The 25,059-nt window shown below is 61.6% G+C and overlaps 5 protein-coding genes across 8 annotated transcripts; 3 read left to right on the top strand and 2 right to left on the bottom strand.

Moving 5' to 3' along the window:
* Nucleotides 1-1,294: 1,294 nt before the first annotated feature.
* ETV3 (ETS variant transcription factor 3) lies at nt 1,295-7,221 on the bottom strand. 2 transcript variants are annotated; one of them, XM_081340669.1, is made up of 5 exons: nt 7,094-7,221; nt 6,180-6,238; nt 5,552-5,789; nt 4,620-4,735; nt 1,295-2,785 (listed from the first exon to the last, which is right to left on the bottom strand). In XM_081340669.1, exons 2-5 carry the CDS (start codon nt 6,223-6,225, stop codon nt 1,626-1,628), a joined length of 1,560 nt encoding a protein of 519 aa, XP_081196795.1. In that variant the 5' UTR covers nt 6,226-6,238; nt 7,094-7,221; the 3' UTR covers nt 1,295-1,625. The 2 variants fall into 2 exon arrangements, with proteins under 2 accessions (XP_081196795.1, XP_081196796.1); XM_081340670.1 differs by having other exon boundaries at nt 6,180-6,235; nt 7,094-7,215.
* On the top strand, nt 6,224-9,565 carry LOC308675154 (uncharacterized protein; the record flags this gene model as incomplete). The annotated part of the gene is made up of 8 exons (XM_081340170.1): nt 6,224-6,294; nt 6,580-7,775; nt 7,891-8,218; nt 8,465-8,488; nt 8,687-8,751; nt 8,909-8,956; nt 9,036-9,212; nt 9,314-9,565. The coding sequence occupies 8 exons, from the start codon at nt 6,224-6,226 to the stop codon at nt 9,541-9,543; spliced, it is 2,139 nt and encodes a 712-aa protein (XP_081196296.1). The 3' UTR covers nt 9,544-9,565.
* Nucleotides 9,566-9,964: 399 nt separating this feature from the next.
* MRPL24 (mitochondrial ribosomal protein L24) lies at nt 9,965-11,986 on the top strand. The gene is made up of 5 exons (XM_081340742.1): nt 9,965-10,463; nt 10,546-10,641; nt 10,764-10,861; nt 11,401-11,531; nt 11,718-11,986. The coding sequence occupies exons 1-5, from the start codon at nt 9,972-9,974 to the stop codon at nt 11,852-11,854; spliced, it is 954 nt and encodes a 317-aa protein (XP_081196868.1). The 5' UTR covers nt 9,965-9,971; the 3' UTR covers nt 11,855-11,986.
* Nucleotides 11,914-15,262, bottom strand: METTL25B (methyltransferase like 25B; the record flags this gene model as incomplete). The annotated part of the gene is made up of 7 exons (XM_081340169.1): nt 11,914-12,314; nt 12,772-12,944; nt 13,085-13,755; nt 13,912-14,052; nt 14,145-14,207; nt 14,296-15,147; nt 15,230-15,262. The coding sequence occupies 7 exons, from the start codon at nt 15,260-15,262 to the stop codon at nt 12,196-12,198; spliced, it is 2,052 nt and encodes a 683-aa protein (XP_081196295.1). The 3' UTR covers nt 11,914-12,195.
* Nucleotides 14,986-16,882, top strand: ISG20L2 (interferon stimulated exonuclease gene 20 like 2). Of its 3 annotated transcripts, none has more exons than XM_081340689.1 (3): nt 14,986-15,038; nt 15,255-16,454; nt 16,670-16,882. In XM_081340689.1, the coding sequence occupies exons 2-3, from the start codon at nt 15,351-15,353 to the stop codon at nt 16,799-16,801; spliced, it is 1,236 nt and encodes a 411-aa protein (XP_081196815.1). In that variant the 5' UTR covers nt 14,986-15,038; nt 15,255-15,350; the 3' UTR covers nt 16,802-16,882. The 3 variants fall into 3 exon arrangements, with proteins under 3 accessions (XP_081196815.1, XP_081196816.1, XP_081196814.1); XM_081340690.1 differs by lacking the exon at nt 14,986-15,038 and having other exon boundaries at nt 15,178-16,064; nt 16,254-16,454; XM_081340688.1 differs by lacking the exon at nt 14,986-15,038 and having other exon boundaries at nt 15,178-16,454.
* Nucleotides 16,883-25,059: the final 8,177 nt, after the last annotated feature.

Here is a 25,059-nt window from a genome sequence, read left to right as displayed (position 1 = left end):
CAAAGCCTTTTTCTCCCTGAACAGGCATCGCAGCTCTCCGTGCAGGGGAGCCCCCACCCCCAAAGCCCAGAGGAAGAGATTGCAACGGGCAGGTGGCAGTGATGGTGCTCACCCCCAGCCCTCCCTCTCCCCAAAGAACCCCGGCAGCCCCCACCCCGCGACCCCCACCCCTTCTGGCACTTGGGTTCAGTAGAAGGAAAGAGTGCACGTCCCAGGCAAAGAAGGCTCTTCGCGTTTCAGTTCCTGAGTTTTGGGCCCCACGGCCAGCCCCCTTCCTCTGGGGGAAGAGGACCCCCGGGGGCCCTCCCCTCCTCACCCCACAAAGCAGAAAGGGTCTAAGGCTTAGGCATGCGGGGGCAGCTGAAGCAAGGGGGGAAAGCTTTTGACCGGACACCAGACGCGCCGCTGGCCAGCAGGTAAGAGCAGAGACACCCCTGTCACTCACCCGCCCCCCCCATGCAAAGCCTCCTTGAGCAGGTGAGCGGAGGGCGGTCTTCACGTGCTAGAGACATAAATCCTGCAGAGGTCTCCAGCCACGCGAAAGGCCAGGCTCGCTCAGCCGTTCTCCCTCGTACCCAGAACGCTTGCTCCGAGCAATGAACAGGAAAGCGGGTGTCCAAAGAGGGGCAGCCCCCTTTAGAGCCCCCCATCTTCTGAAGCCACAGAATCCTTAAGCCCCACTGGCAGGGGAGGGACCCCAAAGACATCACCCCCGGGAAAGAGCCTGGCGCGACTGAGGGCACCTTCGCCCCCCTTTGTGCACTCTCCCTGCTTGGCAGCCCCCCAGGTAAGAGCTTCTGGCAGGAGGGCCAGGCAGTCCGAGCCCCCAGCCCGTGGAGAAGACCCCCCCAATGTCCTCAAGGGCCACTCTCGCAAAGGGGCCACCACGTTAAGGCAGTCACAAAAGGACAGAGCGCTGCCCAGGGCTGTCTCGCCCTCGGAGCCCACCAACCTTTCCGTCTAGGACCCCCCCCAAAAAAGACCGGAAGTGAGGAAAGAAGAACGGAAGGGGCAAAAAAGGCATCCGAGTCTCCCTCTCACTTCCTGTCCGTCCCTGAAGGTTCAAGAGCAGTACTTGCCATGGCTTCTTCTAGAGTCAGTTCCCCCCCAACAGTCAGTTGCTCTGCAGGCTGCCAAGCTGCCCCCCCCAGCTCCGAGTCCTACTGCAGGCTGCAGGCTTTGTCTCGCCTCCCAAAATGTCCACTTCCAAAATTGAAAGACAGTGCAATGTTCCAGCCCCCCCAATCCCTCTCCCAACACACTGTCCGCAGACATGACCCCCCCACTCCCGAAAGCGACAACAGATTCAGACAACCCCCACAGCTATCCCCCCCCCTCCTGAGAAACGAGGGCGGGTCCACCAGAGGCACTGCTGCTGCTATGTCCACTATGCATAAATGGCCGACGGGGCAGGGGCGTTGCAAGCCAAGGAGCCCCCCCTCCCGTGGGACATGAAAAACTGTTTTACCTGCAATGCACACGCTTGCACACGCACTCACACACACACAAAGCAACCCCCCCACCCCGCAAGTTTAGTGAAGCCATCCTTGCCTTCATCCTGCCCCCCAGCCAGGAACACCTTGCTACATGACACCTCCGAGCCGCCCTGGGACGCCCCCTCCGTCCTAAGTATCCACCCCAGCCTTGGGGGCCAGCAGGATGTGGGGCGTGTCCAGGCTGCCGGCCCAGGAGGGCTTCCTGCTCGGGGCCTCCTCCGGGGCCTCTGCCAGCCGGTCCCCGTTCCAGCGACGCTTCAGGCGCAGCTTGGGGGGCATGACGGCGTCCTCCCTCTTCTCCAGGGCCCCCGGCTCTGCCCCGGCCTCCTGCACGGGTGGCTTCTCGGCGGCCCCTTCCTCCTGCTTGAGCTTCTTGGCCAGGCCAGGCACCACGGAACTGCCAGGCCAAGCGGGGGTGGCCGGGTGCAGGAAGAGCGTCTTCTCCTGTGGCAGCTCCGGGCGGAGGGGGGGAGGGGCCAAGCCTTCGCTCTCCGGGACCCCCTCTGGGGAGTCGGTGCCGCCAGGCTCCTGATCGAAAGCCCGCTCCAGCTTGATCCGGGGGGGTGACAGAGGCGGCCCGGTGCCCCCCTCGCTCTCGTGCCGCTCCCGGTGCTTGCGCCCGGCGGGCGGGGGCTGCAGCTTGATGGGGAAGGGGGTCTGCTCCTCGGGGGGCGGCTGGCAGGGCAGGGGCGGGACGATGAGGCTGGGGTAGCGGGGGAAGGTCCGGGGGCTGAGGTGATAGTTGAAGACGGAGCAGGCCTGGGAGTGCAGGTAGCGCTTCATCTCCTCGGGGCTGAAGGAGAAGCAGCTGCCGCCCCCGGGCGCGAAGGGGCTCATGGCCGAGGAGGGGCTGTAGGAGAAGAGGGTGGGCGTCAGCGACAGGGCGGGGGAGAGGGGCACGTTGAGCACCCCTCCGCGGGGAGGGAGGGGCGACCCGGCAAAAGGGCTGTGCGTGTCTGGGTAGAGGCCGGCCCGGCTGAAGAGGGGAAGCACCAGGTCTGACTTGCGCTTTGGGTGGCCGACGGTGCCCGGGGTGGCCACCGTGTTGCGGGAGGCCAGAAGGTCGACCCTGCGGTGCCAGTCGGGCGACCCCCCGTCCAGCTCCAGCGCCGGAGACGCCTTCTCATCCACGCTGCCATTGCTGAGCACCTCCTGGCCCGGCGGCCCCGGGGCCCTGCCGGAGAAGCAGCCCGGCTGGGAGTCCTCGCTGGGCGACTGGCCCTCCAGGGGGGAGAAGTGGAAGCGGGAGGCAGCCGTGGGCACCGGAGGGGCACTCTGGGGCACGGCGCCTGGGAGGGGAGAGAAGAGGAGGAGTCAGAGGGGGGTCCCCAGAAGTGGGACTGGGCTCTCTCAGCAGCTTCCGGAGGTCGGGGAGCTCAGGCCGTGGCCCTTAAATGATTCAGACCCAGGCCTGACGCAGCCCCCTCCCACGAACGCTCCCCAGAAGCCCAGCAGAAGATCTGCCCAGCCCCTCCCTTGAGTGCCATCTGGGGAGCGGTCCTTGTCAAAGGCTCTCTTCCCACCTCTGCTACAGCCCAGGCCTGTCTCTAGCAAGGATGCAATGCTACATTCCAGGATGGCAGAGGATGCCACGTGCCCAGTCAGGGCCAGAGATTCCTGGGCCCGGCGTTTGCGTGGCCAGAGGGCTCTCCCCTGGCAGAAGTGGGCAGAAGGGGTCTTTTTCCCCTCCTGGAGGGGAGAGACAAAGGGCCTCGCAACTCCCCCCCCCCCCAGAAAGAGACTCGGCCCCCTCCCGAGCTGGGTGGGGCATTAACCTCCCCGGGCAAGAGGAAAGAAAACAGTCTGTAATCACAGGGCAGCTTCCAGCCTCTCCACTCGCTGCCAGCCTCAGGGCACGCAGGGCGTGGCCGAGAGGAATCAGGGTGAGCAACTGCCCGGACTTGTTCCTGCACTTGTCCAGGCCACGGGGGTGCAGCCCTGCTCTGCTCTTGGGGCTCGGCTTTCGGCTGAGGGCTGCCAGATCACGTGGCTGGACCCTCCTGGCAAGGAGCCTTCACGCCGTGGGACAACCCTCCTACCCCCACCGTGAAACCAAAAGCTACCGATCCAAAGACAAGCGGGCAATCAGGCCGTTAGGCAGAAAGAAACAAAGATGGAGGGGGGGGAAGCCAGACATGGGAAGAGCGGGGCCTCCCCCCACAGCCAAGCCCCACGGAGGGAGGCCTTGACCCAGGGCGCCTGTCCCCCGCGCAGAACCCTCCACGGGCAGGCTGAGGGACGGCTTCTGACCAGCGCCAATCCTCGCCTCCCCGGCCTCGCCACAAAACACGGGTGCAAGGACTCCTCCGTGAAAGCCCCAGATCTAGAGGTCGACTTGGGGCAGAACCCTGGAAAGCCGCCGGGCTCTCCCTCTTCCCAGCCACACCCTGCACAGCCGGTCCCGAAGTGTCAGTCAAGGAGGCCGGGGCTCCTCTGCCAGGCCCGGGGCGGCTACCGGTTCCCACATTGGGGAGGGCGTCTCTCCTGGCTGCTTTTTTTCCCAAGCCCAGGAAAAGCAGGCCGTCCAGGGCTGGCAGCTGCTCGGCTCAACCCTCGCTCAGCCAGGGGCTGAGCGCCAAGCGTGTCATTACAGCCGGGAATTCGCTTCTGGAGAAGGGCTTCAGAAGCAGCAGCAGGCAGGTCTGGCCAGCCCCAGGAAACCAACCCTTGCCAGTCGGAGGACGGGGCCGGCCCCTTTCGCAGACCCAGCGGAAGGGGGAAAGCAGAGGGGGAAAGCAGACCCAGGGAAGGGAGAAAGCAGAGGCACAAAAGAGCCGCTCTTCGGCTGGGGGAAAAGTCACGTTGCCGGCTGCCTGGCCAGAAACTTTAGGGGTTGTGGAGAACTGAGACCAGCTGCCTTCCGCCTGATTCCCAGAGGCTAAAGGGGATGAAATCTGGCAACTGCCAAGGACTGTCTGGGTCTTCCGACTCGGTGGCCAGGCTGGTCAACTGGAAAGGCCTGGTTTCCAAAGCTCCCTTGTGCCAGGCACTCGCCCTCAGCCCAGCCTACTTTGCAGGGAGTGTGGGACACGCAAACGGAACAAATACAAGCATTCCTCTCGCCAACCTGCCAGGCCTCCTCCCCCCACCCCCGCAGAGCCGGGACCCACTGACCCATCTCACCGGTGGGGCGGAGGTTAAGGAAGGGGTAACTGGGCATCACGAGTTTGTTGAAGTTGAACTTGTAGGTGAACCTCTTGCCCTTCGTTTTGTGCAGGATCCGTTTGTTGTAGTAGTACCTGCCAAGCAAGGAAAGCTGGCCGTCACTCCCCTCGGAGGCGCCTGAGTGGCAGGAGGAAAGGCCCAGGCCGGTAGCCCTTCTCTCTGGCCAATGGAGCCTTTACATCCCGGGAAGCCTTTACCCCCCCCCCAACACACACAGAGAGAGAGAGAGAGAAAGAGAGGGGGGGAAGCGCTCTGAAAATTAGAAATTTCCTCTCTAGTATGCAAATGCAGGTAATGCCTCCTTGCCTCCTCTCCCCAACAAGGGACCAGAGGGCAGAGGGCTGTCCAGGGTGCTCAGCCGAGCCTGAGCTTCCTGGGAAGAAAAGCTGTGCCAACCGGGCCACCAGCGTTGACAGCTTGGCACCAGCTAAACTGCTCTGGGCACGGGGAAGATCCCAAGAAGGCAGACGGGGGAACGCTGGCAACCAGAACTCAGGCCCCAGGAGTTTTTTCACCTAGGTGGTTCCCCGGGAACAGAGACCCACACGCTCAGGAAATCTTTGGGGCATCATCAGGACCTTTGGGGCAGGCAGGCCTTCCAAAACTATGGGGAGCCTGCAGGGGTGTGGGCTCCGGACTCGTGGTATTCCGGGCAGGGTAAATAAACGAGCTTCGCTTCTGATGAATGCAGGTGGACTTTTCCAGCGAGTCTCAGCAACTCGCCTGAGAAAGGAACCCCATGCTCAAAGACCCCGGATGGCAGGGCTGTTCCAGAACCGTCTCTCCTGGGTGCTTCCCGTTAAGCCTGCTGGCATTCCCCAGGCCCAGGAGGGGAGGGGGCAGGGGTCACCGGAAAAACCTCCAGACCCCTCCACCAGCATCACACTCACCTGAGAGCCCGGCTCAGCTTGTCGTAGTTCATCTGGGGCTTGCATTTCCTCCGGCCCCACAGCCGGGCCACCTCGTCCGGGTCCTTGATGACAAACTCCCCGTATTCGCCCTGCTGCCAGGCGATCACGTGCCGGAACTCCTCCTTCTGCAGCAGCTCCAGGATGAAGTGCCAGAGCTGGATCTGGCGGGAACCTGGGCTGGATTCGGTCTTGTACGCCCAGTCAGGGAAATGATAGCCTGGCAGGCCAAAAAAGCAGAGCCCGGGATCAGAAAGAAACTGCTACATGTCAAGCCAACAACCCTTTGAAGACAACTGATTTCACGCCGAGTGGTGCAGATGTGTCCGCTTTCGCTGAAAAGCCATAGAACCAGAAGACACGCATCACCCCAAAGAGGGTGGGCACAGCCACTGCCACTCTCTCTGGGTGCACCCCTCGACAGCCCCCTCCGGGAAGGGGACTTGCAGCCCAGGCCAAGGCTGGAAGGAAACGGTCTGCCGAGGCAAACACCCCCCCCCAGGAAAGAAGGGGACAAACAAGCTCCCGTCTCCAACAAAGGCCTTGCCATCTTTGCCAAAGGCCAGGGAAGTCAGGGCCCCAAAACCAGCCTGCCCAGAAGCTGCCTCACCTCCTCCTCCTTCTGGCTTCTCCACAACGGGACAGCCTGCCTTCATGTCTCTGCTCCTGCTGCGTGTTCAAGGTGGCCGGAGGCAGGGGAAAAGGAGGAAAGCCACGGTTACACGGTGCATTATTACCACGCACGCAACACTTCCTCGCCCAAGGAAACGGCCAGCCCAGCCGGCAGCTCCCACAAAGTGCCATCCAGGGTTTCGCTGCTTTATTGAGACTGCAATCGCACCCCGCCCAATCTGGCTACCAGTCGTAAACACGGCACTCAACGCCAGAACGGCTCCCAGGGCTGACACACCCGCCAGAGAAAGGGATTTCCTCGCCGGCTGCTCGGAGCCGCAAGGGACACCTCCCTCCCCCGCCCCCCCCGGATCCTCAGTCCTTTCCTGAAATAAAAGTCCGGGGCTTCCCTTCTGCGGAGAGGGCAGCCCGGAGGAGGGGCTCCCCAAAGGCTCAGACGGCGAGCAGGGAGAGCCGAGGCCGGGCACCCGACGCCCCCTCCCTCCGCTTCTGCTTCCGAGCGCCCGGGCTCCACGCGCTGGCTGTCGGGGAGCCCTCCCGCCCGCGGATCTCCCGGCCGGCTTCCTTCGCTCCGCCACGGCCACCTTTGAAGAGCGGGGTCGCCGGGCCGCCCGTCGGCGGAGCCTCCCTGCTCTCCGGCCGGCGAGGGGCCCAGAAGCGGGCGCGGCTGCTGCGGCCCCAAGCGGGCCCTGCCGCCCTCGGCCAAGCGGGGCGCCGGCAGGGGAGCCCCGATCGCGCGAGCCGGGAGCCTTCGGGAACCGGCCCCGCCCGCGGCGTCCCCCGCCGGCCCTCCCCTGCCCGGACCGGGAGCCGCCGCGAAGCGCCCGGGAGGGGAGGGTGGGGGACCCCAGGGGAAGGCCCGAGCCTCCGACGCGCCCGGCCCGCGCTCACCTGACCGCCGGCCGGCCGGCTGGGGCTCCGTCGGCGGGTCGGTGCGGCCTGCCGGGCTGCGCGGCCGGTTCTGCTGCTGCTGCTGCCGCCGCCTCCCGTCGCTCCGCCGCCGATCCTCGCCCACCTCCAGCGCAGCCACCGGAAACGGAAACGCCTCGTCGACGGGCCGCCCGCCCACACGCCCTGACTCACCGCGCGCCACTTCCGGGGGAGGCGACGGACGGGGAGCGCTTCCTGGCTGGGCGGCCGCACCCGTGCGTCATTTCCGAGCCGTCGCTTCGAAAGGGGACGCTCTGTCCTCTCCTCTCTATCCCCCCCAGTCAATTCCGCCTGTCAATTCTCCCGCTCGCGACCCCCCCCCCGCCCGGCGCTGCTCCCGCTCCGGCTGGGGAAAGGAGAGCGGGGAGCCCCGCGCGAAGCAGGCGGCCCGAGGCCCAGCAGCGCCCTGCAGGCGGGCGAGGTTGCCCGGGCGGGGCTCCCCTGGAAAGCGGCCTGAGGAGCCCCCCCCGGCTCTTCCGAGGCAGCCTGGCCGAGCCCGGGATCGCTGCCTTGCTTGCGAAGGAGGAGCCGCGGCGGGGAAGGGTGCGAGGCTGCGCTCGGGACCCTTCGCCTGCCGCCGTTGGGCATCGAGTCCCCGCGGCGCCTCTTCCCTGCCGGGCTCCCTCCCCGGCACACCTTCCCCGTGAGCTTTCGTCCCTGCTCGGTTTCCGGAGGGATCTCGAGGGGGCCCCCGGGGAGTCAGGCCCGTTTGGGAAGGCTGATAGAAATCTGCCCCCCCCCTTCTCTCCTTATCTGAGTGTTTGCAGCTTCCCGCCTGGTTTGTATAAGGGATCACCAGGTTATACTGACATCTCCGCTGCTGGAGGGGCCCAGGGATTTCCCAGAATGGCTCAGACTTACCATTTCCCCTGGAAGCAGGCAGGCGGGCAAGGGGTTGTACGTGCCCAGTTGCTGCTTCTGTTACATCCACGCATTTCAAGAGGGACGGAAAGCAGGGCACGACCTCATAACCACGACGGAACCCAGCAGTGCCGGTTGCCTCGAGACCGGTGAGGGTTCCAAGGACGACAGTTCAGCTGGCATCAGGATGCAGAACTGGTTCTCTCTTAATCGGCATCTCCGCAGGTGAGGCCAAATTGGGCAGGTACGGCCCACAGATCGCCAGGGCGAATCTTTCACAGCCACGTCCGTCTGGCCTTGGGAACAAGGTAGCCCCAGAGAACACCTCCAGCTGTCCGGGGCCTCTTCTGACCATCTCCTGAGGGCACCCGTAACTGGAGGGAGAGCTGGCCCACATTGGTGATGTTTGTGGTCTTTGCACCGGTGGGCTCAATTTCCTGGCAGCCGATTTTTGTTTTGTTTTTTTTCTAGATCCACCTATGAGAAGAACAGGCCGTAAGTATCTGCCTCTCTGGAATCCAAAGAAAACCTCGTTAAGTAAGGCAGGGCGAATGAGGGAGGTCTTGGTGCTGGAAAGAGAAAATGGGTTTTAGATATCCATTTTCCCTGGAAATTCTTGAGTCATTGGCTGCCATGGATCCGTGGGTGTCTTTTTGTGTAGCATCACAAACACTCTTTGCTTGGTGTTTGCAGGCTTTCCGAGGATGATAAAGGAGAAACCCAGAACAAAGCTGAAAGAGACCCCGTTGTAGGGGAAGGTGAATGAAGATTCAGAGGTTTACTTCTTTGAAGCTCCAGGAGGTCTTGGGGGCTCTGGAGAGACAGACACGTTTTGAGTCAGGGCAGAAGCTGGGGTGGGAGGGGGTTGAGGGGAGAGAGCTCCCACTGACATGCCCTTCCTTTCCATCTTTCCAGGTTGTCGTCTTCAGCTGCAGCCCCAACCAGGTCCAGCTGCTGCAAGCGGTAAGCCTCACAGAGGTGACCTCCAGCCAGGTGCCCAAGCAGCTGCCATTGCTAACTCTACCGCCCCTCCCCTCAGCAGGTGATCCAGAAGGCCCCAGCAAGGCTCAGGCTGAGCCCTTGGTTCCTGACTCCTCGGCCTCCAAGGACATTTCCCCAGAGGCTGGCCTTCCGGCTCCTGTGCCTCCAGAGGAGATCATGGCTCTGATTCAGGAGCTGCAGGCTGCGCATGAGTTCCAGTCTTCCCACTTCCAAGAGCGTACGTTGGGAGGGCGCCTTCCCCTGTTCCTCCCTTGGTGGAGAGGGCATCCGAGTGAAAAGGCCCAAAGGTTTTGTTCTCATAGGACACTCTCCTTCCAGGCAGGCAGGATCTTCGCAGCTGCCATGATTGCCTGAAGTCCATGAAGACTCTCAAGGAGCACCTCCAGGCTGTGAAGGCCAGACTGTGGCACGTGGAGACCATGCTAGGCGTTCAGGTCCCACCTCACGAACTGGACCCGGAAGAGGAACAGGAGGAGCCAAGCGCCCAGGACAGCCCTCGCGACCCAGATCTCGTTCCTGCCCCCCCTTTGTCTAATGGGGGTGCCTGAGATGCCAGTAAAGCCGGCAGAGCAGCATAAATAGAGATCTGCAGTCTCTAACCACGCAAATCCAGGGTGTTTTCTTTTCTTGAGTGCTGCTGTCCAAAATTTCTGCTCTGCTACTTCCCCTATGGTGGGGGGCTTGGGTTGCATTCCTTTATTAAGGGACAGGCGAATAACATTGCAGAAACAGGCCCAAGTGTGTGTGTGTGGGGGGGGGAGACAATCGGTCAGGCAGCCTGTAGCTAAAGAGGACTGTTCTGTCATCCCGTGAAATGAATTTTTTCCAGCGTTCTGCAATAAAGCAGAATTGGCAGAGAAATTGAAACATCTCAGAATAAAATGGGAGAATTCTGACATCAAGAGAGCTCCATTTTTAGCCAGCAGTAAGAAAAGCAGGGTTGAGCCAGCTGGGGAATTCTGGGATTTGAAGTCAGATGCCGCCTGCCCACCGTCGTCCTGAGCAGCCTTGTTCTCTGCCTGCCCGGCAGGGGCAGACCGACAAGGTACCGGTGCAAGAGGGGAAAAACCTCCGCGAACCGGGCGGTGGAAGGAGGGCGAGGCGCCTTGCTCGGCTGCCCAGCTCTGCGCTTTCCTACTTCCGCAGCGCGGCCGCCTGCCGACTGCAAATCCCAGAGTGCATTGCGGCGGTCCGACCCTCCCGCCCCGCCGGGAAGGAGCTGCGAAGCGCGGCTGGGCGCCGGGCGGGCTCCTCGTGCGAAGGCGGGAGCTGCTGCCTCGGCCGACCCGCGCCCCTGGCAGGCACCATGAGGCTGACGCGGCTGCTGGCCACGGCGGAGAAGCTGACGCCGCCCTGGGCCGCCGAGCTGGGCCGGGCGGGCCGAGCGCCCCGGAGAAAGAAGCCCGCGGCGGCGGCGGCGGCGGCGCCCATCCCGGAGGAGGACTGGCAGATCTTCCGCGGAGACACGGTGAGTTGCGGCCGGGCGTCGGAAGGCAGGCGCCGCCGACCCCCCACCCCGACCGACCTGCCGCCTCCTTCTCCCCCCGCAGGTGCAGATCCTGAGCGGGCGCGAGGCCGGCAAGCAAGGGCAGGTCATCCAGGTGGACAAGGAGCGGCAGTCGGTGCTGCTGGACCGCCTCAACATGGTAGGGGGCGCCGCGGGGAGGGGGGCTCCGCCTCTGCGGGAGCCCCGGCGGTGCACAAGAGGGGGCCCCGGTGGGCTTCCCTGGCGCAGGGGCTGCAGGCTCCGCTCTGCTTCTCTCCGCAGGGCCACTACTACGCGGACACCAAGGAAGGCAGGGCCATGTTTGCCCGAGAGAAGCCGCTGGCCTTGAAGGTGGTGGGCCTGGTGGACCCCACGGACAGGTAGGGCTGAAGCAACTCCTCCCGCTCCACACCTTGGGGGGGTCATAAATCATCCGAGCTGCCCCTAAACATCCAGGGGATCCAATTGTGGGGTGAGTTTTGTTCTCTCCCTCCCTGCTCTGTCACTCTGGGTGGAAATGCTGCCCCCCCCCAACAAAATCAAACATTCCTGCTGAAAAATGGGTTGCTGTTTAAGAACAGGCAGCCAGGAGGGGGTGTTTGCCAAGCTCACCCATCTGGCTGCTTCCAAGCATCCTTTAAAAAAAACCCAAGCACTCTCCTTTTTCTTTCTTTCTTCCAAACTCTTAGTACTAAATATTGCCCTTCTGCATTTTTTTGCATTTTGAATGCAGCATTTGTAAAATAGTTGGGATTTTGTCCCTTGTAAGAAATCTTGGCTGTAGTTCCAAAGAACTACAATGACTTTCGCTTTCTGCCTTCTTTATAACCGGGGACCTCTCGCTAACACAACCGCTCCGTGTGGTTGTCTTGGGCCTCTCCTGGATGCTCCCCGCTGTGTCCACTTTGCGTGACCTCAGGCTGCCCACCGAAGTGGTTTGGCGCTATACGGAGCAGGGCGAGCGCGTGCGGGTCTCCCTCCGGACAGGCCGGATCATCCCCAAACCCGTTGAGCAGAGGGAGGACGGCATCATCCCGGAGCTGTGGGTCGGTAAGAAGCTTTTCTGCTGAGCAAGGGAGGGAGGAGGAAGAGCGAGTGGTCATCTTGGATAACCTCTGCTGGACCCTGCCCTAGGACTGGGTAGTTCTCCAACAGTATGAGGACTAGAGCCTTGAAACTGGCTTAACAGACTTTTCTCTCCCACCCATATCTGGCCCCTGTTCCTTGCCAATTCAGATGGCCCAAAGGACACCTCCACCAAGGACGCCCTGGAGAAGACGTACACCCCCTCCTTGAAGACCTTTCAAGAGGAAATTATGGAGCGGATGGGAATCGTAGAGACGCGGCGGCATAGGAAGTCTTATTGGTACTGAGGCTTTTGCTCCGGGGAGAGAGAGACGCAGCAGGAATCAGAGAAGTTCTGCATTCACACGAGCGTTAACGGGCTGTTGTTTATCAAAGGCTAAGAGGCAACCAAGAATAAACATCCCTTAATAGAAAAATAAGCGTGCAGTCATTACAAATGCACAACAGATAAGAATGACATATTTCGGCCCCCTCCTCTGCAAAGGGGTTCATCTATGGCCTGCTACTTTGTCCTCCTCCAAAGGGTTAATCCATGGGCTTGCTTGGCTGCAGTGCAGCGGGACACTCCAGGGGATGATAAGGCCAAGTCCACTCCTTCCGCTTCTTCTGTGGAAGGGCAGAAACCTCCTCAGTCTCCTACAGCCAGACCCCACAGGTCGGAGGGCGGCATCTTCTTGGCAGCCACCAGCACGAGGTTCCTGGCAGAGAGCGCTGGGTTAAAGAGAGGGACAAGTTCGCACGGGAAACCTGTGGGGAGGCAAAAGAAAGGGGTGGCCCTGTCAGAGTAGGTCAGGAGCAGGGAGCCTCGACGTAGGCTCCCCCAAGCCCTCAAAAGCAGGAGGTGGAATCAGAAAAGATGGAACCACCGCCAGCCCTAGCCTGGGGTCTGCACCATGCTGTCTGTGTTCCAAAGTGCTGCCTGCATTGAGGCAGCGAGACGTAGGAAAGGGAGATTCCCCAAAGGCTGAACCCCTGAAGCAATCTCAGTTTCTCGCCAAGCCGTAGCCTGAGCACGCAAAGTAATTCTGTCTGTCCTACTGAGTGCCTCCCTGTGGGTGGGGTGGGGCTCCCCTTGGAAAGAATAGCCTCAAAGGAATCCAGGTCCACTCCTGTCATCTCGAAGCCGCAGTGCTATTTTGATTCTTCTTGAGCTGCTGGGTTGGATGCTCACTCCCCTCTGGCCAAGACCCCAGGTGCAGCTTACCTTGCTCCTGCAGGTAAATCATCCGATCAAGGAGAATGAGGGTCTCCACCAAGGGGGCCAGCAGGAGAGCAAGGCTGAAGAAGACCACCACCTGCTGCTGCTCAGCCAGAGAGGCTGGCTCCAGGGGTCCCCTGGGACACATTCCAACACGTTCCAGTCCCCGACGTGCATACCTGCCCAGGACGGAAAGGCTGAACTTGCTGTTCCAAACGGGACTTGGGGGCAGGTTGATATCGGTGGGAGGGGCAGCACCAATCCCACCAGCTGGGGAAGGTGCCCCTGCAGCTCCCAGAACGCGGACAGGCTCACTCACTGCTCAAAAGTCATCTCATCAGTCTTGGGAATAGCCTGCACCCCAAGGCGTTTCTTGGTGGGGTCGATGGCCCGGATCACGGTCTCCAGCCTGGCCCGGAAGCAGTGCGTCTTCAGCGAAGGACTGTCCTGTTCCAGCCGCAGGATGTAGTCCTCCATGGCGTGGCAGGCACCTTCCCGGGCCTTGTAGGAGAGCTGGTGGCCGGGCAGACCAGCCACCCAGTCGCTCAGGGGGTAGCCAGGCCGGGCGCCCTCCCCAGTGCTCAGTTTCATGTAGCAGCAGGCCACTGAAGTGATGCCGACAATGTGGGGACAAGCCACAAAGAGCCGGAGGAGGGTCGCGCTGAGGTCCCCGCAGGCATGAAGGCCAGTGAGCAAAAGCGCCCCCGGGGGGTGCTGTGCTTGCAGGCGGGCTGGCAAGTTCTGCCCCCAGGAATCTGGGTCATCCTCCCCACGGTCTACACCTCCCTTTCGAGCCTCAGTTTCCCTCAGCTCACAAGGCACGGTGGGTTGGTGGCCCAAGGCTGCTCCGCATGGACTCTCATTTCCTGCAGCGGCCTTCCCTTCAGCCTCGTCCAAGTGCAGCAGTTCCACAAACTCGGGCCACGAAGAGTCGGGACTGACCCAGCCCACCACGTGCCTCGGCCCCTGGACAGAGGGGCCGTCTGGAGCCTGGAAGACCAAGCCAGGGTCCGCTGTCAGGAAAGTCACGGCCGGAGCCAGCCCAGAGGTCGCCCTGGGGGACTCTCCGGTCCGTACGGGAGAAGCTTAACCGACCTGCTCTTCTTAACAGATAAGGGTCTCCCCTTCCCCCAATCCCACCCTCACCTGCCGCCTGGCCTGCTCCTTGCTCAGCTCCAGCGCAAGCGCCCGGTCAAACTTGGCGGCCTGAGCAACCAGCCGGGGGTCTCCCTCCACGGCCGTCACCGACAGCTGCAGCCCGAAGGCCAGGAAGCGGGAGAGGTGGCCCTGCGGAGGAGAGGAGAGCCGACGGCAAGGAGCTGCCGAGCGGGGCCAGGCCGAGGAAGGGCGGGGAGACCCAAAGCGGCCCCGGGGCTCACCTGCCCGGCGCCCACGTCCACCACCCGGCGGCACCCGGTGCGCTCGCTCAGCCACTGCACCACCTGCCGGAGGAGGCCGGGGGAAGAGAGGGCTATCAGGGCCGGGGCTCCTTCGCTCCGGCCCCCCAGGCCCGCCTCCCAGACCCCGCACCTGCGCCAGCCGCCGGACCTCGTGCTGCTTCTTGGGCCGCAGGTGCCTGCGGAAGCGGGGCGGCAGCGGGGGCTCGCGGGCGGCGGCGGGGCGGCGGGGGAAGGCCAGGGCGTGCGCGGTGGCGCGGAAGGCCAGCAGCGAGAGCGGCCACAGCGGGCGGCGGGCGGGCTCGGCGGGGCGGCCCCTCCGCAGCAGCAGCGCCGTCACCTCCGGCGGGGAGAGCCGGCCCAGCGCCGCCTGCCAGCCGCGGGGGAGGCGGCCCCAGAGGTCCTCGGCGAAGAACTCCTGCGGGAGGGAGGGAGGGAGGGAGGGAGGAGGGGGAGGGGCGCTCAGCGGAGCCCACCGGCCCGGGGGGGGAGGGAGGGGGCGGCGGGGGCGGAGCTTACGATGACGAAGGCGTCCGTCAGCGGCCGGTAAAGGTCGAGGACGCGGACCAGGCTGGCGGCCAGGCGCTTCTGCTGCTCCAGGGCGAAGCCGCGCATGACGTACAAGTTTGGCCCCCACCGGCCCCCGTCGCCCGCCCGCCTCGCGCTTCCGGGTTCGGACGGAGGGGGCCCCTGCCGCCCCCCCGGGCTGCTCCTCCTCCCCCCCCGGGGCTCCTCCTCGGGGCCGGGCGAGGCGGCGGCGGCTTTCCGGCTGCAGGGAAGGCTGACGGAAGGAGTTTCGGTGTGGCCGGAACTTCCGCTGCCGGGCGCGGCTTCCGCATCCGGGTCGGCGGCGCGGTGCCGGCGCGGCAGAGCGAGGTGGGCGTGGCGCCGGGGTCCCCTCGGCGGGGGGGGCGGGGGGGCCGGTGACGCGGGGGCGGGGCGGCTGTGATGCCGGCGGGGCCCCTCCGAGGTCACAAAGCCGGGCCTGCCGGGCGGGGGCGCCGGGCGGAGCCGCGCAGGTGCCGGAGGGGGGGCGCCGGGGGGGGCGACCCGGGCGGGGCCTTCACCGCCGCTCTCCTCCGTCCCTTCCAGGGAGACATGGCGACGCGCCTGCCGCCTCCTGCCAACGCCGCCGCCGCCGGAGCCCGCTAGGTGGCCGCCCGTTCCTCTGCGGCTCCGCCGGGCGCCATGTCGGACCTGCTGCTCAACCTGGACACGGCCCTGCCGCCGCCGGCCCCGAGGAGCTCCGCGGGCGGCCAGCGGCACCAGCGCTTCGTCAAGCGCCGCCGGTTCCTGGAGCGGCGGGGCTTCCTGAGGCAGAAGCAGCTGCCCGCCCAGCCCGCCGCGCTGCCCAGACGGGGCGCCTCGGGGGGCGGCTGCGCGGGCCCCGACCGGGCCGAGAGGAAGCCGAGGGTGGCGGGGCAGGAGGGCAGCCGAGCCCCGCGGAAGGACGGCCCCCCCGGCCGGCTGAAGACGCTGCCCGAGGAGAGCACCGCTTCGGGCACCCTGCGCCCCGGATCCCGGACGGACGGCCCCTCCGCGGCCCCCTCCGCCTCGAGGAGGACGGGGGACGCCGCCGGGAAGCCCAACGGGACCCTCTGCAGCCGGGGGGATGTCCCCCGAGTTGGCCCGCCGGACGAATGCAAGGCTGGCCTCCCCGAAGCGCCGGCGGTAGCCAAGCCCAGCAAAATGGTGGCCATTGACTGCGAGATGGTGGGCACGGGGCCTGGCGGGCGCAACAGTGACCTGGCGCGATGCAGCGTGGTTGGCTACTATGGCGACGTGATATACGACAAGTACATCCGTCCCCTGAGCCCCATCACCAACTACCGGACTCGGTGGAGTGGCATCAGGCAGCATCACATGAGAGATGCCCTCCCCTTCAAGCTGGCCCAGAGAGAGGTGGGGGCAGTGTGCAGCCGCCTCGCCCTCCTTTCCTTCTCCCCCCCCTCCAATCACGATGCCCATGTAGGGAGGGGAGTCTTCCGGGTAGAGCGTCCTGGGCACTGGCGTCATCTCCTCCCGTCTTGCCTGGGAGGCCACAAGGGCCCTGGGCAGCCGAACACGCTTCCTACTCTGCTTTCTTTCCAGATCCTGAAGCTTCTCTCGGGGAAGATTGTCATTGGCCACGCAATCCACAACGACTTCAAAGCCCTCAAATATTTCCACCCCAAATCCTTGACCAGGGACACCTCAAAAATCCCCCTGCTCAATCGGAAGGCTGGCTTCCCCGAGAACGAGTCGGCGTCCTTGAAGCGACTCACCAAGCAGCTCCTGCACCGAGACATTCAGGTAACAGGTGCCGGGCACACCCGCCCAGGTGCTGAGCCTGGCTGCCCTTTTGGGATGGTGGGTCTCCTAAGCCCGGGGGAGGCGTTAGGGTTTCGTGCCGGAGGGAGGGAGGGAGGGAGGGAAAATGGGCACCCCTGTGGCCAGGGAAGAAGTCCAGGGCAGGACTTTGAGTGACACTCTGAGTTCTGAGCCTTTCCTTCCTTCCCTCTGTGCAGGTTGGTCACAATGGACATTCCTCGGTGGAAGATGCCCGGGCCACCATGGAGCTGTACAAGGTGATCGAGGTGGAGTGGGAGAGGCATTTGGCCACCTCCCTCCCCCAGGACGGACCACCGGGCACCACGTGACGGCCCTTGGCCAAGAACCAGCTGGCCTGGACTTGATGGAGCGAGAGCTGCAGATGCTGCTGAAGCTTTTGGAAGGGGGGGCAGCGGAGGGGAAGAAGGCGCGGCTGATCTGGGGGGGTGGGGTGGGGGGTGAGAAGGACGAGTCCATTACATTGTTTCCAGCTGAGGACCATGTTGGTGTGTGCTGTTGCCCTCAAAACAGGTGGGGAGGAAGGCCTGCCTCCCAGTGCTCTAGGGGTGCTGGTGCTCCCCCCAGAGATGGGTGAGGGAGCAGGGATGGGGCCAGAACCGCAGAAGGTTTCCTCAGCCAGTGGGTCGTTGGGCGCAACCCTCCCAAGGCCCTCCTCCTTGGTGTTGAGGCCTCCGTCGGGCTGAGCCGGCCTCTGGAAAGTAAGGCCAGGAGTGGCTCCCCCGTTTTCAAGGTTGGGGGCAGCCCGGCTGCAAGGACCCCTTGGGGCCACTCCCTTCAGTGGGAGCAGCTGCCCGGGTGGGCCCTGGGAGGGCAGGGAGGCCTTTCTGGTCTCCGTCTCCAGCGGCTGGACTTGGTCTCCCAAGATGCTCTGGGGACTTTTATCATCAGAGCCCCCCTTCTGATCTTGGCACGTGGTGTGTATCGAGAAGGGGGGGTGTCTGCTTTTTATGGCTTGGATTGGCGGGGGCTGGCGGGGGGCTTGGGGGATGCAGAAGTAGGAGTAGCATAAGTCACATGCCTGGCGTGCGGGATGTAACAGGGTTTTATCCAATTAAAAAATGCCTACCCCAAAACAAAAAGCTTCACCTACCTGTATCCCTCAGGTGGGGCCTTGATGGAATCCCCCGGTCCTCAGTCTTGGGGACCCCTTGGGCTGGGGGGGTTGTTCCTGATGTTCATATTCATCTTGATGGGAGCTGCCGCTATTCCTCTTGGCAACAGCCCCAGTGGAGAGGGGCTGCCTCCCCTGACTGATCCAGGGGCTCAAAGAGACCTGTCTTTGGGTTTGGATGTGAGCAACAACCTCTCTGGGGTAATAAAAGCCCCCCCCTTGTGTCTGCAAAAGGCAAAAAGGGGGGCTCTTAAAAGGGGATGCCTTCTCTTGCTGGCGCCCCAGTGTTTCCTTCTGCTTAGTGCAGTTTGAGGCCTGGAGGGAGCTTGCTTCTTCCTGTCGCTTTTCAGCTGCTGCTGCTGCATTTCCCCCACTCCGCAGGGTAGAGAGTAGAGATTGCATGCTCTCTGTACCCAGAACCCCTCCAGCACCTGCTCACCGCGGGGGGGGGGAATGCTGGGGGTCTGAAGTGAAAGTACAGTTCCGCAGGGGTGGAGGAGGGGGAGAGGAGAGGGAAGGAGCTGCTGAGTGGGGAAGGGGAGGCAAGCGATATTGGGGGGGCCCTTGCTGTGCAGACAAAAGCTTTGAAGGGTGAAACGTTGCTGGTGTGATGGATTGCTCGCCTGGGGCCGATCCAGAGTGCTCTGTGGGTGGCCTTTGCTGTCCTCTCCCTTCTCCCCCGTCCCACAAAAGTCCTCATGTCAGCAGCCAGGGATGTGCTTAGATGCAGCCCCCCCCCCACAATAGATCCAGCCTGAAGGGGGAGGGTGTTTATAACAAGTCAGCAGTTTATAAGGCTATGATAACAGGAGTGGAGCCCCTTCCTTAGCTTTCACTCCACACTCTGCCTTCCAGAGATTAACTAACGGAGCTCAGAGGTATTAATTGGCACGTCTCTTTCCCTATTCCCACGAAAAAAACATTGGGCGTGTGGGGAGTTTTCTGCCGTGACTGTTTCCAAGCCCCACTGGGCTTTTCTTCTCCAAGGCAACTTTGTAAGAATGAGGAGGAGAACCTGTGGCATCTCGGCCCCTGGGGGGAAAAAGGCAGGCCAGCCCGCCCCCTCTGAGAGCAGAAGCCCACATGGGCTGGCCGGGGTCAGGGGCCGAATTAACAGGCCAAAAATCTGCCCCGCGGGAGACAAAGGGTTCTCGGGCATTGTCGCAGTCGGCTTTTGAAAAGGGCCCTTTCTCCTGGCCCACGATTCCAATGAAGCACGATGGAAAGGGGACCTTGGGCAGGGGTCAGGCAGGATCATGGCTGGCAAACCACCAGGGTCAGGAGATGCTGTGGGGATGAGTGGTCCAAGAGCTCCCCTTTCATGGCTCATTGGGAATGATGGGAATGACCTGGGAGCCCCCTCCCCCTGTGGGGCAGCAGCCCCTGCGCTCCTGCCAGTTGCACCCCCAAGCGAGCCCCCTGCCTCTGAGGCCAGCGCCTTCTCTCCAGCCCCTGAAAGAAAAGTGAAAGGAATAACTTTCTTCCCAGGAATTCAGGAAGTCCTTGAGTAAATGAGTCTGGGGAGCACAAGTTACAACTTGCTAGAGGAGCAGACAAAGGCCGGAAGCCCCCTTCTCCCCCGCCCTTCCCTGCGCACACGCACACCCATTCAGTCCCTCTGGCTTTCCTGGGGTATTGGGGAGGGGGGCTCATTTGACTTGTAAGTGAGGGGATCCTTTTAGAGCAAAGGTGCCCCATGCTCATCTCTTCGGGGGGGTTGCAAGGACGGTTGCAGAGGAGACCCAGGGGCGGTGGCTAGGCCATTGCATGGCCCTGGGTGGGGCACCTTCAGGCCTTACTTTGGCCAGTGAGCTTGCAGGGAGCCCCTGGCCTCCAGGCTGGGGTTGGGGGGTGGGAGTGTAAAATCCACTGGCCTTCCCTGCAGGACAGGTGTTCAACACAGGCTTGGGGTCTGACCCAGCTGCGTCCTCTCCTGAAAAGAGCCGTGGCATGTGTGAAGGTGGCTGCACCAGTCTCTGTAAGCCTTCCCAAAGAAGAGGCTGCTTTTGCCACAACTCAGGTGGACTCTGCCTGGACCCTTGACCGTAGGGAGGCCCTTCAGATCCAAAGAGTGACCAAGGGGCTTTGAGGGGGTCTTGGGGCGAGGGCCCAGTGCCTGCCTGCCTGCCTGCGGGAACCTGCCCTCACCTCAGAGGGGGAGGAAGACCACCCAGCAACTGCCGCTCAGCTCCCCGGCTGGGCTGCCGAGAGCCTGTAATTACCCAGAGAGGCTGAGGGTTTATGGAGATAAGCGGAGAGATGTAAGGCTAAAAATTAATGCCAGCTGAAATCTCACACTTCGTTTCTTTCTTCCCCCCCCCTTTTGCCCTCCATCCGCCCTCCCATTTCTCTCTTCCCAACCTCCTGGTTTTCTTACTACTTCTCCTGCCGACTGTTTCTTTAACCTCCCCTCTCCAAGAACGAACAGAGCCGTGGGGGGAGATGTCAGAAAGGGTCAACCTTGGCAAATTCTGGGTCAGCCCTTCCTCTGCCCAGCTGTTGAAGGGCCTCAGGTTTTCTCTACTGCCCCAACTCGAGTGGGGCCTTCCCGTTGCCGATGAGGGAGCCGAAGGGGCTTGAAATGGCCAGGACTGTCGGGCGGCACAGCTAGGATGAAGGGAAGGGCACAGGGCAGCAGCTCGGGTCACTGGGCCCTCCGGAGGGAGGTGGCCACTGGTTACTGGGCATGCAAAGAGCTGCAGCCGGCTCGGCCTCTCTGATGGGAGAGGTTGGCGAACACATCTGGCAGGGCCAGGTTGGGGACAGCTGTTCTCCCTCATTCCAGAAAGAGGCAAGGAACAAACTGCAGATGGGAGCTGGGCTCTTTGCGTAACTGAACACTTCCCACCCTGTCTTAAAAGTCAGCCCTCATCAGACAATAAAGAAGGAATGTCTAGTGGGAGGGGCAAAGAGACTTCGAAGGGAGCCACAAAGGATGGCGCTCTACACGGACTTTATGTCTGACCTCAATTTGGAAACAATTAGACCAGGAGGTTCCCCCTCCGGGTTATGTAGTTGGCCAGTCATTAAAACCTGTTTTGTCTCTGTCAATCAGAGCCAGGAACCCCCCCCCCACTCTTTCCTGGAGAGGGCAGCCTGGCTCCCTCGCTGAGAGATGGAGACTCAAGAGATTGATGTTGCTCCTTCAGCCTTGGGGGAAGCTATCCAGGATAGTTTAGTCAGGAAACCTTGGTTAAGCCAAGGGCGGCTTAGTCACCTGACTAAGCCCTAGTAATTTCTTGGACTTGTATCTTTTGCCCGTGGTAGACTGCCCCTGAGCTGAGGGTTTCATTGCCTTGGACTTGCCCTTTCTGGAATCTCTCAATCTTAACTTTCCGAAGCACCCCAGTGGGCGGGGGGGGGGATGATGTGGGGACTTTTCTAGGACCAGAGGAAGCTCCCCCTGCGTTAGTTTGCTGTTCCCACAACGAGCAACTGGATCCCAAATGATGAAGACCCCCAAACGGGCTGAACCTGAACCCGGTGCTGATAGGCTCTGAGGTCTCTGCTGAGGAGGACCAGGAAGTCAAAACGGCAAGGAAGGGGCCCGCATTCCTTCCCTCTTTCAGCGCTGCAGCCTCCTAATTGGAAGGGTCTGTGGCTGCCTCCTCCTCCTCGCAGACCCTGAGAACCGATCCTTTGCCATAATCACATTAAGATGGGAAAATTCACCGCTCTCAGAAATCGGATAGCTTTTGGGGAAGGGGCCTCAAGGCTTTTCTCCTCCTCCCCCCAGGAGGCTTTATCTGGCCAGGGGGAGATTAGGGAAGGGGGCTCCCTTGATGGGGGTGGGGAGGTGGTCAATTCAGGCTGGGCTTGCCCGCATGGCCATATTGATTTGAACAAGCCGGCCTGGTCTGATGGGTTCAGGGGTATTTTAACGTCTTGTATTAATCTATTGAATTGGGCTATTGTATTTAATATTTCTTTTAATTTTTATATATTGTATTTTATTGTATTGCCCTGTACACCGCCCTGAGTCCTTCGGGAGAAGGGCGGTATAAAAATTAAATTATTATTATTATTATTATTATTATTATTATTATTATTATTATTATTATTATTATTATTATTATTATTATTATTATTATCATCATCATCATCATCATCATCATCATTTTCTCCGGGTGACTCAGGCTGGCCAGCCCAGAAATGGGACCCTGAGCGAGGAAGCCAAAAGGGGAAGTTCTGGGGGGTGGTTGCAAAACCTTCCCAAGGGAGGGGGGGGGGTCCATCTCACCCAATGCTGGATAACTGAGGAATATCCAGGAAATTCTCTCTCTCTCACACACACACACACACACACACCTGGGGGTCACCCCTCACTTCTTCCCCCCCTTCTTCCACCTCCTTTGGCTGCCATCCAGCCTTTGCCATGGGGGGGGGGCTTGGGCATCCTGTGGGGACTCCAGCTGCACCTGGGGCTTGGCGTGGGAGGAAGGGGGGCTGGGTTGGTGCCCATCTGCACCGGCCTCCTCTGCCAAAGACTTATTTTTAAAAAGGAAAGTAGCTCTGATTTTACTGTAATGACAGAGAGTAATTTGATCACCTTACTGAAGAGCGGCTGGAACTCCATCTCTCCGTCCCCAAGATGGACAGTGGGGCCCTGCAGTGAGACAAGAGCGTGGCAACGGTGGGACTGGGAGGGGACACGTGGCAGCATCCCAGCTGGGGCTGCTTCCCGCTTGAGTGACTTCTCCAGGCTGGGGGGTTCTTGGAAAACGGGGAGATGCAAAGACTGGCTCCTCTAGAGAGGCCCACATCAGGAGAAGCTGAAAAGCTTGAGAATCCTGGTTTGTTCTCGACAAGCCCCCCCAGTCAGCCGGAACGAAGGAGCCGCCGTTTGGTTCTCCTTCGCGGGTTCCTTGTTTCACCCATCCAAGGAGAACTTCCTCCGGGCACCTGATGTCTGATGTGCTCGGAAGAGACCAGACCCAAGAAGCCCAAGGCCCAGGTCTGGGGGGCAGCAGGCACCCTCTTGCGGGACCCCTGGCCTCGTCTGGCAGGCGTCCGAGGGCCCAGCTCCCACGCCTGGCAGGTTCAGTTCAGCCTCTTGCCACCGACTGCCCCCCTGCCCTGCTGCTCCGGCCCCCTCCTCCAGCAGCTGTTCCAGAGAGGCAGCCCGGCGCTCCATCTGGAGAGGAAGGGCGGGTGATGCCTCCTTCCTGCCCCTCGTGGCCTGTGGCTGAGCACTTGGCCAGCTGGCTCCCTCCTCGCCCACCCCTGCAGCAGGACCAGCTCCGCTCTGGCCTGGCTGGGCTTCCAGGAGGCGGGAAAGGGCAGGGAGGAGGCTGGGAACAGGAGAGGAAAGGAAGGAAAAAGTGCTGGGCGAAGCAGCTCTGGCCCCCTCTGCTGCCAGCTGCCCCCAATCCCTCCCTCCAGTCCAGCGCTGACCCCTGCTGGGGGGGGGGAGGGCTGTCCCTTCAGAAGCATACCAAAAGGGGAAGAGGACACAGCCAATCAGTCTTGCAAGATTCAGCTAGTAGAGCTAATCAATAACATACAAATTTAACTATAATTGATTAACTTCATGTGTCACCCGATTCCCAGCAACTAGTTTTAACCTCCTGGCCTGGCCTGGCCTATCTCTAGGGCTTGGAAGACACCCCCCCCTTCTTATACTTGAGTGAATCAGGGAGGTGTCTGTCTCAGCTGCTTCCAAAAGTTATCTCCTGGTTCTTGGATGCCCCCACCCTCTTTGCCAGCCCAATGGAGGACCCTGCCTAATCTCTGCCAAGGTCGTCTTCCGGATTCTCAACAGTGGCAGAATTTGGGTGAAAGAATTGTAAGTTGTAAGGGGGGAGGCAATTGGGAGGCTGGTCAGGCGCTATAACGCAACAGGAGACGCAGCTACAATTCAATTGAGGGTCTGCACCTTTGTCCCCTTTTTGGTCCCATACCTCGGGCCCCATAGAAACCAGAGCCTTGTGGGCCTCCTCACCGGCAGGGGCCTGCAAAGCTGAGGCAGCCGGGCGTGAGGTCCCCAGCCCCAGACAACTGCTTGGCCAGGAAGCAGCTAGCCCAGATAGGGGTTTTCCATCAGCATGCGGAAGCGATTTGCCTCTCTGGATTTGTCTGGTGGGGAAGCTGGTTTTGAACTGAAGCCACTGCAGCAGCTTCCCCTCCCTCCCACCCACCCCTGGCCCCCCAAGCCTCCTCCTGCTGTATCGCAGGCGGTTGCATTTCTGCCTGGAGCCAATTAGGTCCAGATTCTGTTCATCTGCACATTTCAGACTCTGGAAGTTTTGCTGGGAAGAAAGGCAGCCTGGCCTGTGTGTACCCTGCGACTTTTGGCTCCCCCTTCCCACCTTTGTTTCCTGGGCGCTGCTTCCTCCCCTCCAAAGTGGGGCAGCCCCCAGGACTCTTTGCAAGAGACAAAAGCCACCCTCTTCTCTTTGGACCCTGCAGGCTCTCCATTTCTGGAGGGATTCCGCTTGCAGCAAAGCAGAGAAAAAGCCGGCTAGTTGATCCCAGGGCTGGGATCCTCAGGTCTGGGCCAGATTGCTTGTTGTCTAGACCAGGACCTAAGGTGCACCACTGGGTCACGTCAAATCCCTGCAGCTCTTTCAATGGAAGCAGAGCTAGAAGAACTGAAGCCCAAGCCTCCATCCCCACTTCGGAAGGGCCTGGTCAAGGCACAACAGACGGGCCCTTTCAGCGTCTCTCCTCCAGGGGCCAAAGACTCTGGCAGGGCAAATACCTCCCTGCAGGTCTTGCTGGCATCCCTGGGGGGGGGGCTATAACTGCTGGTCTCAGAGCTGGGAGAGGAGAGAGCTGGGGACTGACCGCTGGGCTGGCACAGGCTCTCCAGGTCATCCCTTTGACCTGGGCAGGCCTCCAGTCCAATGAAGGGCATTGATCGGGCAAAAGCCAATCAAGTAGAGGGTCTTTTGAAGAGTGGCACAGCCCCCCTCCCCTGTGTGAAGGATATGAAAAGGACTGTGAAGTGGGTGAGAGTAATCACTTAATACCTCAGTTACACAGGGTGTGGGTGTGTGCGCCTGCTCACGCCAGTTTGATCAATCATGCACGGCATGTTACTTGGGAGGGGGAGCGCTAAGCAAACAGAGAGGAGATGTCTTCCAGCTCTTCCTTGCTTCCCTTGCCAAAGCGCCGCGCGCACACACACGCACACAGAGCACAGATTTTAAAAAAAGCCCACTGAAAGAGTGGATGAGGGGATGAGGGGGGATGAGGCCAGGCAGGATTTGGGGGTGGGATGGCTAGGGGGTCTGTATCGGAAGACAAGGGGAGGGACCACCATTTCGCCTTCATCCCCACACCTTTTTTTGGGGGGTAGGATAAGCCCTGCAGGGCCCAGCAAGGGGCCCTCAGCAGCGCCGGCCGCTCCTTCCCAACTGCACAAATATTGGATGCAGCCCAAAGAGAACAGGAACGTTTGACCGGCCCTGTCCGAGGCTGGTTCTCAGCCTCCTCTCCCCTGGGTCCCCTGGG

The sequence above is a fragment of the Vipera berus genome, assembly GCF_964194415.1.
Source record: "Vipera berus genome assembly, chromosome: 16".
NCBI classification, from domain to species: domain Eukaryota; kingdom Metazoa; phylum Chordata; class Lepidosauria; order Squamata; family Viperidae; genus Vipera; species Vipera berus.
This window is presented reverse-complemented; position numbering and strand designations above follow the sequence as displayed.

Coding starts and splice junctions, on each gene's coding strand:
- ETV3 (XM_081340669.1), bottom strand. CDS start 6,225: ATGAAGGCAGGCTGTCCCGTTGTGGAGAAGCCAGAAGGAGGAGGAG. Junction 5,790..6,179: donor GAAGCCAGAAGGAGGAGGAG/GTGAGGCAGCTT, acceptor TTGGCCTGCCAG/GCTATCATTTCCCTGACTGG. Junction 2,786..4,619: donor CCTTAACCTCCGCCCCACCG/GTGAGATGGGTC, acceptor CTCCCCTCCCAG/GCGCCGTGCCCCAGAGTGCC.
- MRPL24 (XM_081340742.1), top strand. CDS start 9,972: ATGCCGCCTGCCCACCGTCGTCCTGAGCAGCCTTGTTCTCTGCCTGCC. Junction 10,642..10,763: donor TGCTGGACCGCCTCAACATG/GTAGGGGGCGCC, acceptor TTCTCTCCGCAG/GGCCACTACTACGCGGACAC. Junction 10,862..11,400: donor CTGGTGGACCCCACGGACAG/GTAGGGCTGAAG, acceptor GCGTGACCTCAG/GCTGCCCACCGAAGTGGTTT.
- ISG20L2 (XM_081340689.1), top strand. CDS start 15,351: ATGTCGGACCTGCTGCTCAACCTGGACACGGCCCTGCCGCCGCCGGCC. Junction 16,455..16,669: donor TCCTGCACCGAGACATTCAG/GTAACAGGTGCC, acceptor CCCTCTGTGCAG/GTTGGTCACAATGGACATTC.